The sequence below is a fragment of the Tilletiopsis washingtonensis genome (assembly GCF_003144115.1).
Source record: "Tilletiopsis washingtonensis strain MCA 4186 unplaced genomic scaffold FA09scaffold_6, whole genome shotgun sequence".
Lineage (NCBI taxonomy): Eukaryota > Fungi > Basidiomycota > Exobasidiomycetes > Entylomatales > Tilletiopsis > Tilletiopsis washingtonensis.
In genome coordinates this window covers 222,153-236,673 of record NW_020312003.1, presented here as the reverse complement: position 1 = coordinate 236,673, position 14,521 = coordinate 222,153, and the positions used below count along the sequence as shown (strand labels likewise).

Genomic DNA, 14,521 nt, shown 5'->3' with positions numbered 1-14,521 from the left:
GCCGCGAGAGGCCACCTAGGCTCGCGCGTCACGTGCCACGCGCGTGGGAGCGCATCTCTGGCCCTGCTGCCAAGCCTCAGCCGCGCTTCTTCCCCCCTCAGCTCCCTCATCTCTCGCCCACCATGAGCCAGCACCTCCTCAGCGCCCTGCGCGCACCCCTGCGGCCTTACGCACGCACATTCGCCAGCGGTGCCTCTTCGTCGCAGGCAGCAGCAGCAGCAGCGGCAGTGCGGCCAGTCGCATCGCCGCCGCAGTCGCCGCAGCTCTCGCCCGCCGCCTTCCTCGCCGCCATCGCGCGCCCGCCGTCGCGGCCCGACCTGAGCGGCGACGCCAAGCTTGTCGCGCTCCTCTCGCAGCAGTCTGCCGCTGCTGCGCCGGATGCGGCAGGCGAGGCGGCACTGAAGCTCGATGTGCAGCCGAAGCAGCTCAAGGAGGCGGGTGTGACTGTGCAGATGCGGAGGTGAGTGGGCGGCAGCAGCAGCAGCGGCGGCGGCGGCGGTGGCCAGGGCAAATAAGCTTGTGCAATGGTAGCCCAACAGCACATACTCATTCCGCGTGCCTGTACACAGATATCTGCTCTGGTCCTTGAACAAGCTGCGCGCCGGCGAGGACCCGGCGTCGTTCCCGCAGGGCAAGAAGCCGAAGCGAGTGCGCGGGTGAGTTAGCCTGAGAGCTGAGCTTGGCTCCAGGCCAAACCAGGCGGCAACAAGCTGATCCCGTCGTGCTGCTCCGACAGATGGGGCCCGCGTGTGCAGAAGGGCATCCGGGTGCGCGGCGTGCGGAGGGCGGGCGAGAAGTGAAGGGCGTGCAATTACAGCGGCTCATAGCTCGAATCGTGACATGAGGACGTGGGACGAACAGCGAGGGGAGACAGAATGCAGCGCGGCGCAAGGCGTGATGCTCAGAGAGTGATGTGCTGGTATGTAGATGCAAGAACGAAGCCAGGAGCGCCTCACACGAACTTGTCGCCCGATGCGCCAGCGTCTTGCGAGTGCAGCGGCTCGGCGTACTCAGGCTGCTTGGCCTTGGCCTTGCCGCGCGGCGCTCGGGGCAGCACGTCATGCGCCTCCGCCTCGCTGATCCACTTCGACGCCGCAAAGTCGTTGTCGCTGCTGCGTTGCGCGTGCGGCGGCTCGTCGTACTGCTTCGCCACGTGCGGTGGTGCGTCGTACTGCTTGGCCGGCTGCGGCGGCTCGTTATGCTGCTCAGCCTTGCCCTTGCCCTTGGACTTGGTGGCAGGCTCGCGCGGCACTCCATCGTCCTCACTCTCCGTCTCCGACGTCTCGCTTGCGCTCTTCCTGCCCTTGCCGCCCGGGTACAGTGCCCACTTGTCCGCCTCCAGCACGCTTATCGACTTTGCCTCCTTCTCCGCCGCCCTCTTGCGCTTGCCCGTCAGGTGGTCGTACGACTTGGGGCTGTCCGGGTCGTAGTCCTCCCTCGGAATGCGCGTCCACGGATTCTTGACGCCCTCGCGGCCCAATGCGCGCTGCTCGGCCTTTTCGGGATGATCCTGCGTGCCCGTCAGGCGCAGCCGTTCTGCCCGCTTGTGCATCTGCTTCTCCCACATCTCCTGCAGGTGCGTCTTGAGCGTCGGCATGTTCTTGATCGTCGCGCCCGTGTAGATCGAGAGCAGCGGGGCGTTGTCGCGCTCGTGCTTGAAGTGCGCCATGCCGTTGGGCTTGCGCAGCTGCACGGGCGAGACCAGTCAGCTGAGGCACGCTGAGACGAAACAGGCAAGATGGAGACACACCGTGTGCTCGCCGCGCCTGGCGAGCTCGATCGTCTCGTACAGATCGAGCCAGAAGCCCCCGCGCGGATTGAAGGAATTGTAGTGTTTCTTGTTCTGAGCGCGGCAGACGTGAGCTTGACTGGTGCTCGTGCCAGCCTACGAGTGCTCACCTTGAGGCAGGGCGAGATGAGGTCGGCGCTCATGACCTGTGCGTGTGCATGTGTGCATCAGTGGCCGTAGCTGCAGCGCATCCTGAACTCGCCCAGCAGCAACTCACATGCAGATGCAAGTGTGCCATGCTCGGCAGCGCGTGGAAGCCCGCCTGGATGTTCCAGTGCACGCCTGCCGGCTCCGTGCCGCCCGGCAGCGGCGTCTGGCGCATCTCGTCCTTGATCATCGGCTTGAGCTGCGGGTGAAGGGAGTCAGCGACCAGTGCTTCCCAGTGCGCTCCCTGTCGCCGCCGTCCCGAGGCTGCGAATGACAGTGAAGTCGCGCCAAGGAGCTTGCGAAGAGCACGTGTCTGCACCACATCTCTGAGTACTCTAGCTTGCGCCACGCATCTGCATCGAGGAGCGTGCATGCTCAAGCCTGACATGGCCCTCCTTGCCGCACCGCCCGCTCTGCTCACCTCCTCTGCCGCCGCTGCCAGGCGCTCGAGCACGTCGAGGGCGTTGTCTGTGCGCATGAGCGCCATGATGCTGTCAATGTTCTTTGGCTGCCCCGGCTCTCCGTCCTTTGTGAAGTCCTTCTCGAACTTGAAGGGCATGCGTGCTGCACGAATGCGAGAAGCAGGAGCAAGACGAGCGCGGCGTCAGCGCAGCGTCCTGGGTTGCTCGGCACCACGACGCCGCAGCTGGGCGCCACTGCGTCCACTCACGCAGGATGAGAAAGTGATATTTGGCCTTTGGGTATCCGTCGTAGATGGTGAGGGTGTGCTCGTCGTGGCGCAGGTAGACGTCGGGCGGCAGCGTCTCGGGCTTGGGGTGCGCCGCCATGACGGCCAGCGCCTGGTTCCACGCGCCGCTGGGGCCCGGCGGCCACGCGGGCGGCGCGCCCGAGGCCATGCGGAGGAGACGCGCGGCGAGCGACAGCGTGGGCGGATGTGGGTGTGACGGGCGACGAGGGCGAGGTGGTGGTGGGAAGCGAGGCGTGGGCCATGCTGGAGAGGCGCAGGCGTGTCGCGGCGCCTCCACCTGCCAGTTCCGCGGCGCTGCCGGCGCTTCTTCCTGCACCGCACCCTCATCCTCCCTCGCCTCGCGAGTCGCCCACCGCCCGCAGCCTCGCCATGTCGGCCGTCGCAAGCAGCAGCAGCAGCAGTGCCGCGTCCTCCTCTGCCGCACCAGCCGCACAGAGCCAGCGCATCGGCATCGAGCAGCTGCTCGCCGCGCGCCGCGCCTCGCCCGCCGTGCGCGTCGTCGTCGATGCGCCCGCGCTGTCCATCGGCTGCGCGGCCGTCCTCGCGCTGCGCGCCGTCGCGATTGGACAGCCAGCAGCACTGGTGGGCACACGCACACTCATGGGCATGTTCCCAGTCGCATTCCCGTACTTTGGTGCGTGGCAGAGGAGAAGGGCAGGCGAGCACGCAGAGGGTGGGGCGCGCGATGGAGACGCTGGCGCAGCGATGAGTGCCAGCCTCTTCGAGCAACCTGGCTCGGCACAAGAGGAGCTCGCTGCGCAAACACTTACACGAGCCCTCTGTCAGCACTGCGAGAGCTCGTCGTTGTGCCGCAGCTCGGCGGCAGCGTGACCAGTGCCGAGGCACGGCATCTCGGCGGCGTGCCCCAGAGCGCGCTCTCCGGTCTGCTGCTCGGGCCCGTCGTAAGCATGTACCGATGTGAGTTTCTGGCATCTCATGTGCCAGCATGCTCTCCTCTGCTCCATGACTGATGCCAGGAGATACGCACAGCTCGAGGCGCGATGCACGGCGTGCCACGTGCTGCCTTGACGTTCGCCGCTGCGTTTGGAGGAGGCCAGCTGCTGCTCAACGAGGTCATGGCAGCCAGTGGCTGGGTGTACGCCAAGACGCGCTCCGAGAGCGAGCAGAGCGAAGTGTCCAGCGGCGCTTCGCCGTCTGGCAGTGTCGCGTCTGCAGCGGCGCCCTCGCGTCCTCTTGCCGCACCAGCACAGCCCGACGCCATGCCCGCAGCACCCTCACCCGAGGCGCAGCACGACGAGCCGTGGTATTCGCGCGCCAGTCTCTCGCGCCTGCTGCCCGTGCGCAAGATCTCGGACGACGAGTACGCGCGCAAGCTGGGCGAGCGCGAGCGCGAGCTGGAGAAGCGCCTGGCCGAGCTGCACGGCGAACTGCGTGCCTCTTCGGTGGAGGAGCGAGGCGCAGGCGCTGTCAAGGTGTGAATGGGGGGGGGGGGGGCGTGCTGGTAAATGCGATAGACATGCAAAAGGCCCTTCCCTGTGCTCTGGTGCTTGCATCGCACCAGCTGGGGCTGCAGAGGCGCACTCTCCCGCCCACCAGTGCGAGGGATGCATCGCGCAGCTGGTAGTAGCCTCCTCAGGCGCTCGGGCCCGAGCACATCGCCAAGCGCCTCTCCGCTCTCTTGTGCAACCAAGTCTAATTCCAGCGCCCCCCTCTCATGCGTTCATGCCCTGTCCCGTCGGTGCGGCGCCATTGTTGGACGCCTCGATGGCCTGCAGTGCCTTCATGGCAAAGAAGCGCACGTCTGCGTCCGAGTCCTCCTTGAGCTTCTCGAGGCCGGGCACAATGCGTGCCGCGACGACGCTGCGCCCGGCGTCGCTCTGCTGCAGCACACTGGCGAGCACCTCGAACGCCTTGGCGACGTTGAAGCGGATGTTCGGGATCGGGTCGTCGACCATGGGCACCACCGTGTCCAGCACCGCCTCGGTAATGGCGGCCGCGTTCAGCGACGGCGCCATGGTCTGGAGCAGGCGCAGGCGTGAGCCACGGCGGCACACGTACGTGGCACTCCGGCAGCACAACTCACCGTGATGGCGAAGATGGTCGTCATGCGGTAGAGGTAGTTGGGGTGCACGCCCATCTGCAGCACCTTGGGAATGATCGTCTGGCGCGCCCACTCGACGCCAAACACGTCCGTCAGCTTCTTGAGATTGACCGTGGCCGCCTCGCGGATGCTGAACACCGTGTCGCCGAGCCACGACATGCACAGGTTCGCCAGCTGCTCGTCGAAGAAGCTCACGCCCAGCTGGTTGGCCAGCAAGGGAATGTACTCGATGATCGCTTGCCGCACGCGCCACTGCTTGTCCTCGGCCAGCTCGACGATGGCAGGGAGCAGCGACTGCGAGAGCAGGTCGATGCCGATCACTGCAGGCAGAACGAGCGCATCAGCAGCCCGCGTGCATCGCGGCAAGACAGCAGACGACTCACCCTCGTTGACCTGCTCCAGCTTCGAGATGATGTTGAGGCGCACGTCCGGGAACTCGTCCTTGAGCAGCTGCAGGAAGAGCGGCAGCAGGCTCTCGATCGTCGCCTCCTTGCCCAGCAGCGGCGCCAGGCCGGAGATCTGCGTCGCAAGCGCCGCACGCACGTGCTGGCTCGTGTCTGTCGACAGCTCACGCACGCACGGCAGCAGGCGCGCCAGGATCACATCCGTCTCGACCAGCTTGGCAAAGCCTGCAAAGCCTGGCTTAGCACTCTGGCTCCTGTGCGCGCACTTCTCTGCGACTCACCTGGCACCTGGCCCGCACCAGCCGTGCGCACCTCGGCCTCGTTGTCCTTGAGCAGCTGCACGAAGGCCTGCACCAGGTCGTCGCGCACCACATCCTCGCCCACCGCAGTCGCCAGCTGCACAGCGCGTCAGCAGGCGGTTCCTCCACAGCCCGAAGCTGCGCCCTCTGCATTCGCCAGCTGCTGCCAGACTCACCTTGACGAAGTGGTCGGCGACCATGTACCGCACGCGCCAGCTCTTGTCCGACACGGCGGCGCGGATGCTGGGCAGCAGGTAGTTCTTCGTCTCGTCGTTGTCCAGCACCTCGGCAATCGCGATCAGGTCCTGCACCGTCAGCAGGCGCACGCTGTCCTGGTCGTCGGAGGAGAGCTTGCGGTAGAGCGGGATGATGTCGGAGACGACCTGCTCCTTGGACAGGTTCTTGGCGAACGGCTGCGCGCAACCGATGCCCGTCAGTGCTGAGCCGTGCAACTCAGCCCAGCCGTGACTTACTCCGAGATCTCTGGCGGCAGCGCGCCGCACCATTGGCGTGTCGTCGTTGCAGAGTGCCGCGAACATCTTGCGCAGGTCCTCCTGCACGGCCGCCACGCTGGGCCCGCCGACGCGCGGGTACACGGCGGCAAAGAGCGACGTCGCCGACGTGCGGCTCGTGAACCAGTCGCCGCCGGAGAGACGCCGCAGCACGGGCAGGTAGTGCTCGTCGATCTGTGCCGGCGAGAGCAGCGCGGCGAGCTTCGTGATCGACTCGGACGCCTAATGCCAGGCGCGTCAGCTTTGGACATCGCAAGCGCAGCTGGAAGCACGCCGTCGTGCACACAGCTCGCACGGACAACGGAGTCGGGATGCGGCCGCGCGTCCGCAGACGTGCGGCATGACGTGACGAGAAGCGGCGTCGCCACGCTGACTGCAGCCCGGCGAGCGCGTCCCACTCTCTCTGCACGACTCACCTTCTCGCGCACCACCGTCTCCTCCACCGCCGCCAGATTCTCTAGCGGGCCGAGCAGCAGGTGCGCATACGGCGGGCCGCCGAGGTGCTCGGCAAACGCAGGACCGAGCTCCTCGGCGAGGGCGAGCAGCACCTCGTCCTCATCGTCGAGGCTGTCCTGCAGGAAGGGCACAAGCTCGTCGCGCGCGCGCTGCGGGCCGAGCGCAAGGGCAATGGTGCTGATGCGGTGGATGGCGTTGAGCCGCAACGAGACGTCGTCGGACTTGAGCTCGTCGATCAGAATGGCGATCGGGTAGAGCGACTCGTCGGACTCCATGGCGGGCAGCGGGCGGCGCTCGGCACGGGCGAGAGGGGGCGGGGCAGAGGAGTGCGGCGGGAGCAGGCAGCAGCAGCTGCGGGCAGAGCGGCGCACGAAGGGGTATGTGGCGGGCAGACGGGGCGCGCGAGCCGGGCTGCTGCGGGTGATGGAGCGTGGGTGGAGCGTGGAGGATCGACAGCGCTTGGATGGGCGGCGAGGATGGGAGAGCAGAGGCAGCGTGCAGCAGCAACGGGCGTGTTGCAGTCAGTGCGCCGGCCGAGCGTGCTTGGGACGCTCGCCTCCGCTCTCGCTGGCGCGGCGCCCGCTGCAGCTGCGACGGTGCCTGCCTGCAGCTCGTGCGCGCGTGACGCGCGCCACGCCGAGAGCTGCAGCGCCAGAGGCAGGCCAGCGCGACTCAGATGGCCGCCGTCGCTCACGCCCCTCGCGCGCGCTGCTCCCACGCGCACAGCTGTCACAGCCGCGCTTGCGGCTGAGGAAGAGCAGCACATTGTGGGCGAGGCCTGCTGGCAGAAGGCTGCCTGAGAAGATGGAGTCAAGCTCAAAAGGGCGGATGTGGTGCCAGGCCAGGACGTGGCTGAAGACGCTGCTGCCTCGAGCATGCCGAGGTGCGCGAAGGCCGGCTCTGCGTGTGGAGCTGGTGCACCTGCCCTCGAGACGCGGCGTGCGGCGCGCCGCGCGGGCAGGCCCGATCGGCCGCTGAGGGGACCAAGAGCTACAGCAGCAAAACCCTCCAGATAGCCAGAGGCCGAGCAGCGATCGGTGGAGACGGCCGATGGTCCCTCAAGCCGTCAATGCCGCCATGCGCTCCAAGAGCAAGCGATGGACGAGCTGGCCGGCTGGGGCGGCGGCGGGCATGCCGCGCACGGCCCAAGAATTCGGAGCGCGCCGGCAGCGCGCGGCAGCGTGCGGGTGGCGCTGTGGAGAGAGCGGAGATGCGGCACGCGCGGCGGCGCCGGTGGCCGACGTTCGCGGACGGCGCCCCGGGCCGGACCTCCTTCTGCGCCAAGCCATGCTGCTGCGCCTCTTCGCTTCACACCACCACCACCAATCCCAGGCAGCCAGCCATGTCAGACAGCAACGGCAGCAGCAGCGGCAGCTTCACGCCGCGCATGGCGCTCACCGTGCGCGACGAGCGCACGGGCAAGACGTACGACGTGCCCATCACCCACAACAGCATCCCCGCCACGGCCTTCTCGCGCATGGTCGCACCGCGCGCCGCCATCTTTGGCCAGGAGGACCGCGAGGAGGACGAGACGGCGGGGTGAGTGTGCCGGCGGACGTGTGCAGCGGTGGGTGGATGGGCCTGGCGCCGAGCGGCCTCTGGCAGGCACAAGCTGGGCGAGGAGCATAGTGGAGGTGCCTGGAGCAGCAGTTGCCGGCGCTGATGTGCAGCGATGCCTGCTCATGCGCGGCCAAAGCCCTCTGCAGCCATTGGCGATATGTGCGCCATTGCTCACGCCGCCCTGCGCAGTGGTCTGCGCGTGAGCGACCCGGCCTTCGGCAACACGGCCGCCGTCACTTCGCGCATCACCTTCATCGACGGCGGCAAGGGCATCCTGCGCTACCGCGGCTACCCGATCGAGGTGCTTGCGGAGAAGTCGAGCTTCCTGGAGAGCGCCTATCTGCTCGTGTACGGCGAGCTGCCCACGGCGCCCAAGCTGGCGGCGTGGGAGGCCGAGGTGATGCACCACACCTTCCTGCACTCCGACATTGAGCGGCTGCTCAGCTCCTTCAACGACAATGCGCACCCCATGTCCGTGCTCGCCTCGTCGTTCGCCGCGCTGGGCGCTCTGGCGCCCGAGGCCAACCCCTCGCTGCAGGGCCAGAACATCTACGCCAACGCCGCCAAGGGCGACAAGGCGGCGCTGCGCCTCATGGACAAGCAGATCTACCGCTGCATCGTGAGCCGCACGAGCACAGCCATGCGGAGTGGGCACCGTGCTGACTCAACGCCTTGATACAGGGCAAGGCGCCGATCCTTGCTGCGGCCGCCTACCGCGTCCGCCAGGGCCGTCCCTTCAACCGCCGTGCGTGCAAGTTGCTGCTGCGCTGCGAGCTTCACTCAGCCTCCTCGTCATGCAGCGCCGTCCGGCCTCAGCTACGCGGGGACGTTCCTCTACTGCCTCGACCAGCTCAACGAGCGCGAGTACAAGGTGAGAGGACGCACGGCCATCGCGACGTGCAGCCGCGCTGATCGCCTCCGCTAGCCCAATCCGATCATCGAGAGGGCCATCGACCGCCTGTGGCTGGTGCACGCTGACCATGGTGAGAAGGCACTGCCCCAAGCCTGATCTGAGCTTGTACTGACTTCGTCATTGCCGCTTGCAGAGAGCGAGTATCCGTGGCCCGCTACTGCCTTGCGTCTGCTAACCTTTCGCTGCAGTGAACGCCTCGACTGCGTCCGTGCTGCAAGTCTCCAGCTCGCTCGTCGACCCCTACAGCGCCGTGGCAGCCGGCGTCGCCTCGCTGTACGGCCCGCTCCACGGCGGAGCCGCCGAGGCAGTGGTGCGTCAGCTGCTGCTGATCGGCAGTCCCGAGAATGTGCCCGAGTACCTCGAGAAGGTGAAGCGCAAGGAGCGCACGCTCTCCGGCTTCGGTCACCGCGTCTACCGCACGACGGACCCGCGTGCTCACATCGTGCGCAAGTGTGCCGATGAGGTGTTCAGCGTCGTGGGCCGCAGCCCTCTGCTCGACACGGCCCTCACGCTGCGCGATGCGGCACTGAAGGACCCCTACTTCATCGAGCGCAAGCTGGCGCCCAACGTCGACTTCTTCTCGGGCGTCATCTACTACGCCATTGGCCTGCGTGAGTCTTGGCGTGCTTCGTGCTACATCCAGCGTGCGGCTCACCACGTCCACTCTGCCCTAGCCCTCGACCTCTTCTGTGTCATGTTCGCCGTGCCGCGCGTCTCCGGGTGGCTCGCGACGTGGAGACAGTCGATGCTGGACCCCAAGAAGCGCATCTGGCGGCCGAAGCAGCTGGTGCGTCTCCTCCAGCAGCGCACGCACATCTCCTCTGGTCGCACCACTCATCACACATGCCCTTGCCGCGCAGTACGTCGGCGAAGGCGAGCGCGAGTACGTGCCCATCGGCGAGCGCACCGAGGCGCGCGACGCGCCCGACAGTGCGTCGCCGTCGGTGGTAGAGCACGGCGGCATCACGCTGCGCTCCAAGCTCGCCAGCTGGGTCGACCACAACGGCCGTCGCCATGGCCCGCGTCTCTGAGCGCTTCCGTTGCTCCCAGGAGTCAGGCTAGAAACGCGCATGCTCTGTCTGGCCTCGAGCCCTGCTTGTGTCTCGCCGGCGCTTCCCTCTGCGCCCTCTCGCGCTGTCTCGATGTGACTTCTCTCGCTCTCGCTCTGACAATGACAATCGCCCTTCACCGTGCAGAGCGCCGGAGCGCAGTAGCCAGGCCGTGCAGTGAGCAGGCCGAGAGGCGGCCGCCACAGCGATGGGCTGGCGCAGGCCTTGCTGGCGAGATGCTGATGGCGAGAGAGCGTGCCCTCCACACCCCGCGACGGCGGCGGAGCGGTGCTGACGTGCCGCGCCGCCGCGCGCGAAGCCAAGGCTGTCGCTGCATGAGATGCTGGGCTGGGCTGGCTGACGAGTCGGCTCCTCGCGGCATGCCGGCCCGCGAACTTGCATGACCGCTCCCTCTCCGCCTGCATCCCGACCCTAGACCCGTCACCGTCCTCTTGCTTGTCCACCTCAGCACTAGCCGCCCGCCGCTCCATCGCCTCGCCGTCGCTCCACCGCCAGTCCCTCGCAGACGTGCGCCACGGCGCCGCCATGTCCTCCTCGCCATCTGCGGGCGCGCTCGACGGGCTGCTGAACCCCGGCAAGAGCAGCGCCGGCAGTGCGACGGTGGCGCCCGCGCCGCAGCTGTCGTCCAGCGGCGGCGCAGCCCTGTCCTTCGGCTCGGCCGCACAGCAGACGCTCGATGCCGACGCTGCGCCGACGGGCGCTCGCGCCGCCCGGCCGGCCTTCACGCCCGGCGCCTCGTCTGTCTTTGGCGTGCCAGGCGGCGCAGAAGCGACGCCGGCCGCCATGGCCAGTCCGTGCTTCGTGCACTCGCACCTCGACTCGGCCGTCGGCGCCGCACGCAAGCAGCAGCAGGCGGCGCAGCACCAGCACACGCCGCCTTCTCCGCGCGGCACACACGCCCAGCATCGTCGCCGCTCGCGCCCTCCGCCCTCGGACAAGGCTGGGCCAGCAGCGGCCGCAGCGGCGGGCTACTTTGGCACGGAGCACGCCGAGCGCTCGCACGTGCCAAAGAGCTCGACGGCTGCCGAGTCTGAGGAGGATGCAGGCTCGCCCTCTTCCTCCGGCACAGAAGACGGCCGGCGGCAGAAGGAGAAGCGCCGTCCGCGCAGCCACCGCCGCGACCCGAGCCATCGCGGCCCGCGCGGCGCTGCGGCACCAGAGAGTGGAGACGAGGAGCATAGCCACAGCAGCGACGAGCAGGGCAGCAGCGACGGCAGCTACACGGTCTCGGGCAGCGGCAGCAGCTACGACGAGGAGGGCGACAGCGAGGATGACCGCGTGCGCAGCTTGACGCGGCAGCTTGCCGAGACGGCCGTGGGCGTGCGGGAGATGAGCAAGCAGCTTGGTGAGTGGTGCAGCGTCGCAGAGCGCCGGAGACGCTGCCATGCGGGACTGGCCAGCTGAGACGTCTTCCTGCAGGCCGCGCTCGCGTCAAGTCTACGATCCAGTCGATCCTGATCATCACCAAGGCGCGCGACAACCACCTCATCACCCTCACGCGCGAGCTCGCCATCTGGCTGATGACGACGCCGCGCAACGGGCGCGATACTGGTCTGGTCGTGTGAGTCGCATGCCTGCGCCTCGCCGGCTGGTGCAGCGCCTGACATCCTGCATCAGCTACGTCGATTCGCAGCTGCGCAACTCGAAGCGCTTCGATGCAGAGGGCATCAAGCGCGACCATCCGCGTCTCTTTGAGCCGGTGCCGCGGCAGCACTCGCGCCGCCCTTCCACGTTCTCAGGCGCCCCGGGCAAGGAGGCCGATGCGGCAGGGCCGAGCTCGAGCAGTAGCAGCGTCGATGGCTCGTGGTCGGGCAGCAGTGGCAAGGAAGAGGGCCAGCTGCGCTACTGGACGAGCGACATGTGCAGTCGCACGCCGCATCTCTTCGACTTTGTCGTCACGGCGAGTCTGCGTCGATGCTCATGCCCTCGTCAGCGCTGACAATTTCGCCTCCGCACAGCTCGGCGGCGACGGCACTGTGCTCTTCTGCTCCTGGCTCTTCCAGCGCATCGTGCCGCCAGTCATGCCCTTCGCTCTCGGCTCGCTCGGCTTCCTGACCAACTTCGACTTTGCGCACTACGCCGACGTGATGCGCTCGGCGCTGGACAATGGCGTGCGCGTGAATCTGCGCATGCGTTTCACTGCGACGGTCTACGTGAGTCTGCACAGTGGTGCGAGCGATGGCGTCGTGCTGACATGCCGCAGCGGGCCACATTGCCATCTTCCACCACGGCGGACCGCAAGCGCAGACGTGCCATCAAGTCTGGCAAGACGGGCGAGATCATCATGCGCTCCATCGCCCAGGGCGGCTGGGACCGCATCGAGGGTCAGATGCCCACCGGTCGAGACTTGCGCGGCCGCTACACCGAGGGCGGCGGCGGGCCTGCCTCCGAAGAAGAGCAGCGCGCTACGACGGCTGAAGCTGCAGAGGCGGAGAGCAAGGACTCGGGCTGTGCGCGCAAGGACAAGGAGGTCATGTGCTTCAGCACTCGACCTGTCGAGACGTTCGAGGTGCTCAACGACCTGGTCGTCGATCGCGGACCGAGCCCGTATGTCAGCCTGCTGGAGGTGTTCGGTGAGTGTCGATAGACGACTCAGGCACCGTGCAACTGCTCACGTCTCCTTGCGCAGGCGACGAACATCACATGACGACTGCCCAGGCGGACGGCCTCTGCATCTCGACTCCGACTGGCTCCACAGCCTACTCGCTCTCAGCCGGCGGATCGCTCGTGCATCCCGAAATTCCTGCCATCCTCATCAGCCCGATCTGCCCGCACACGCTCTCCTTCCGGCCAATGCTCTTGCCCGACAGCATGGAGCTGCGCATTGCCGTGCCCTACAACTCGCGCAGCACGGCATGGGCCAGCTTCGATGGCAGAGGCAGAGTGGAGCTGAAGCGTGAGTAGCCGCGGGCGCGCAACGCTCTCACACTCCCGCTGACAGACTGCTCGTGTCTCAGAGGGCGACCACATCAAGGTCACGGCCTCGCGATACCCCTTCCCGACGATCTGCGCCGAGAACCAGTCCGTCGACTGGTTCGAGTCCATCTCGCGCACGCTCAAGTGGAACGAGCGGCAGCGGCAGAAGTCGTTTGTCGTCGTGGAAGAGGCGCGCGACGAAGGCTCGCCGAGCCGCGACGGCGAGTCTCGGCCCGGCACGAAGAAGGACGAGAAGCGCAGTTCGGCGGACAAGCCTGGAGCAGAAGAGCAAGCGCAGTCCTCGAAGAAGCCGGCGCCCTCGCCGTGTGTGGAGCTTGACGACGAGGACGATGACGACGAAGACGACGCCACCGAGTCCGAGGCGTTTGACATCGACGACACGAGCAACACGGCGACGCGCACCAACAGTCCCGACCCCGACCCGCCGGGCTCTGCGCCGCCAAACGGCCTGCACTCGCGGCGGCACTCTGTGCGGCGCCCCGTCTCTGGCGAGAAGCGGCCGCGGCACCATCACTCCTCCTCCGGACTCTCGTCGCGCTCCCACCACCACAGCTCTGCGCCCGCGAGCCACCAGGCCTCGCACGAGAATCTGGCGGCACGCGCAGGCCTGGCGCCCTTGACCAAGGCCTCGCGCTCTGCGAATGGCAGCGACGATGGCAAGAAGTCGTCGCCGGGCAGCGAGGAGTCGAGCCAGCAGGCCTCCTACCAGCACGGCGTCATTCAGCCCAAGCGCGGACACTCGCTGCTCGACAGTCCGGATCGCTTTGGCCTGGCCGGCCCGCCGCAGCCGCCGCGCGCCATCAGCGAGCGCCACCTGGCGCACGCCGACTTCCGCCTCGACGACCCGCAGCCGCCTCGCGGCGAGGAGAGTGCGGCCGATGAAGCGTCGCGCCGCACGTCTCACGCATCGCTCGACGACGGCGCCACAGCTGCCGCGGCCAAGCTGCAGGCCGACACGGACGACATGGCCAGCACGCCGGGCAACGAGAAGCTCAGTCGTGCGGCGGCCGTGCTGCGCGGCGCCACCGAGGCGCTGCATCCTTCTGCCAAGAGTCCGCCGCAGAGCAGCGTTGAGCCGGAGCTGGCGGCGGCGGCGGCGGCCAGCGGCAGCGGCAGCTCGAGACGCAGGACAGGACACCGCGAGTCGCGATCGCGCCGTGCCTCGCGCGACGAAGTCACGCCGAAGCCGCACCGCTCGCAGCCTGCAGGCTCGGGCGGCGGCGGCGGCGGCGGCGGCGGCGGCGGCGGCGGCGGCGGCACAGCGCTCATCGTGCGCGGCCTCGACGAGTCGGACAGCGAGATTGAGGGAGAGTACTAGTCTGCCTTCTCTCCGCTCTAGGCTTGCGCAATCCAGACCATGCCCGCCCCCCGGCTCACTGTGTGATGGGGGCACGCTTTGCATCGCACAGTGTCTAGGCAATGGCGGGTGCGTCTTTTTGGATTCTCACGGCTTCGGCCCCGCGCCCTCCTCGACGGCCAACCGCGCGACGCCCTCGGCGAGCGCATCGCCCTCCATCTGTGCCGCCGCGTCGGAGCCGTCGTGCTCGGGGCCCGTGCCGCCCTCGGACTTGGGCACGAGATGTGCCAGCTTTGGGTTGCGCGGGTTGACTGGGGCGCAGGAGGGGATTAGGGGGATGAGCATGTCTTTCGCAAGCGCGCACAC

At 67.8% G+C, this 14,521-nt stretch overlaps 7 protein-coding genes across 7 annotated transcripts in view; 4 read left to right on the top strand and 3 right to left on the bottom strand.

The window, feature by feature from the left end:
* The first annotated feature begins 101 nt into the window (after positions 1-101).
* On the top strand, positions 102-867 carry FA09DRAFT_359368 (hypothetical protein). The gene is made up of 3 exons (XM_025745098.1): positions 102-460; positions 570-656; positions 737-867. The coding sequence occupies exons 1-3, from the start codon at positions 123-125 to the stop codon at positions 798-800; spliced, it is 489 nt and encodes a 162-aa protein (XP_025599606.1). The 5' UTR covers positions 102-122; the 3' UTR covers positions 801-867.
* FA09DRAFT_328736 (HIT-like protein) lies at positions 788-2,865 on the bottom strand. Its single transcript, XM_025741891.1, has 6 exons — positions 2,607-2,865; positions 2,358-2,500; positions 2,007-2,135; positions 1,900-1,935; positions 1,751-1,843; positions 788-1,687 (listed from the first exon to the last, which is right to left on the bottom strand). The coding sequence occupies exons 1-6, from the start codon at positions 2,791-2,793 to the stop codon at positions 953-955; spliced, it is 1,323 nt and encodes a 440-aa protein (XP_025599605.1). The 5' UTR covers positions 2,794-2,865; the 3' UTR covers positions 788-952.
* A 101-nt stretch (positions 2,866-2,966) lies between these two features.
* Positions 2,967-4,099, top strand: FA09DRAFT_328734 (hypothetical protein). The gene is made up of 3 exons (XM_025741890.1): positions 2,967-3,279; positions 3,432-3,563; positions 3,636-4,099. Exons 1-3 carry the CDS (start codon positions 3,015-3,017, stop codon positions 4,082-4,084), a joined length of 846 nt encoding a protein of 281 aa, XP_025599604.1. The 5' UTR covers positions 2,967-3,014; the 3' UTR covers positions 4,085-4,099.
* Positions 4,100-4,318: 219 nt separating this feature from the next.
* Positions 4,319-6,653, bottom strand: FA09DRAFT_337464 (putative ser/thr protein phosphatase 2A regulatory subunit A; the record flags this gene model as incomplete). Its single annotated transcript, XM_025743998.1, has 7 exons — positions 4,319-4,624; positions 4,690-5,027; positions 5,091-5,336; positions 5,393-5,507; positions 5,587-5,823; positions 5,884-6,144; positions 6,339-6,653. The coding sequence occupies 7 exons, from the start codon at positions 6,651-6,653 to the stop codon at positions 4,319-4,321; spliced, it is 1,818 nt and encodes a 605-aa protein (XP_025599603.1).
* A 1,067-nt stretch (positions 6,654-7,720) lies between these two features.
* Positions 7,721-9,882, top strand: FA09DRAFT_316579 (peroxysomal citrate synthase; the record flags this gene model as incomplete). The annotated part of the gene is made up of 8 exons (XM_025740846.1): positions 7,721-7,917; positions 8,128-8,557; positions 8,620-8,683; positions 8,739-8,809; positions 8,864-8,921; positions 9,040-9,462; positions 9,526-9,638; positions 9,712-9,882. 8 exons carry the CDS (start codon positions 7,721-7,723, stop codon positions 9,880-9,882), a joined length of 1,527 nt encoding a protein of 508 aa, XP_025599602.1.
* A 423-nt stretch (positions 9,883-10,305) lies between these two features.
* On the top strand, positions 10,306-14,176 carry FA09DRAFT_342781 (ATP-NAD kinase; the record flags this gene model as incomplete). The annotated part of the gene is made up of 7 exons (XM_025744558.1): positions 10,306-11,266; positions 11,341-11,482; positions 11,539-11,821; positions 11,880-12,074; positions 12,125-12,494; positions 12,551-12,817; positions 12,879-14,176. The coding sequence occupies exons 1-7, from the start codon at positions 10,447-10,449 to the stop codon at positions 14,174-14,176; spliced, it is 3,375 nt and encodes a 1,124-aa protein (XP_025599601.1). The 5' UTR covers positions 10,306-10,446.
* FA09DRAFT_328732 (tyrosine tRNA ligase) overlaps positions 14,070-14,521 on the bottom strand; it is a 2,230-nt gene continuing 1,778 nt past the window's right edge. The window contains exon 4 of the mRNA XM_025741889.1: positions 14,070-14,454. Within this exon, the coding sequence (XP_025599600.1) occupies positions 14,271-14,454 (184 nt within the window). The 3' untranslated portion in view covers positions 14,070-14,270. The remainder of the gene's footprint in view (positions 14,455-14,521) is intronic.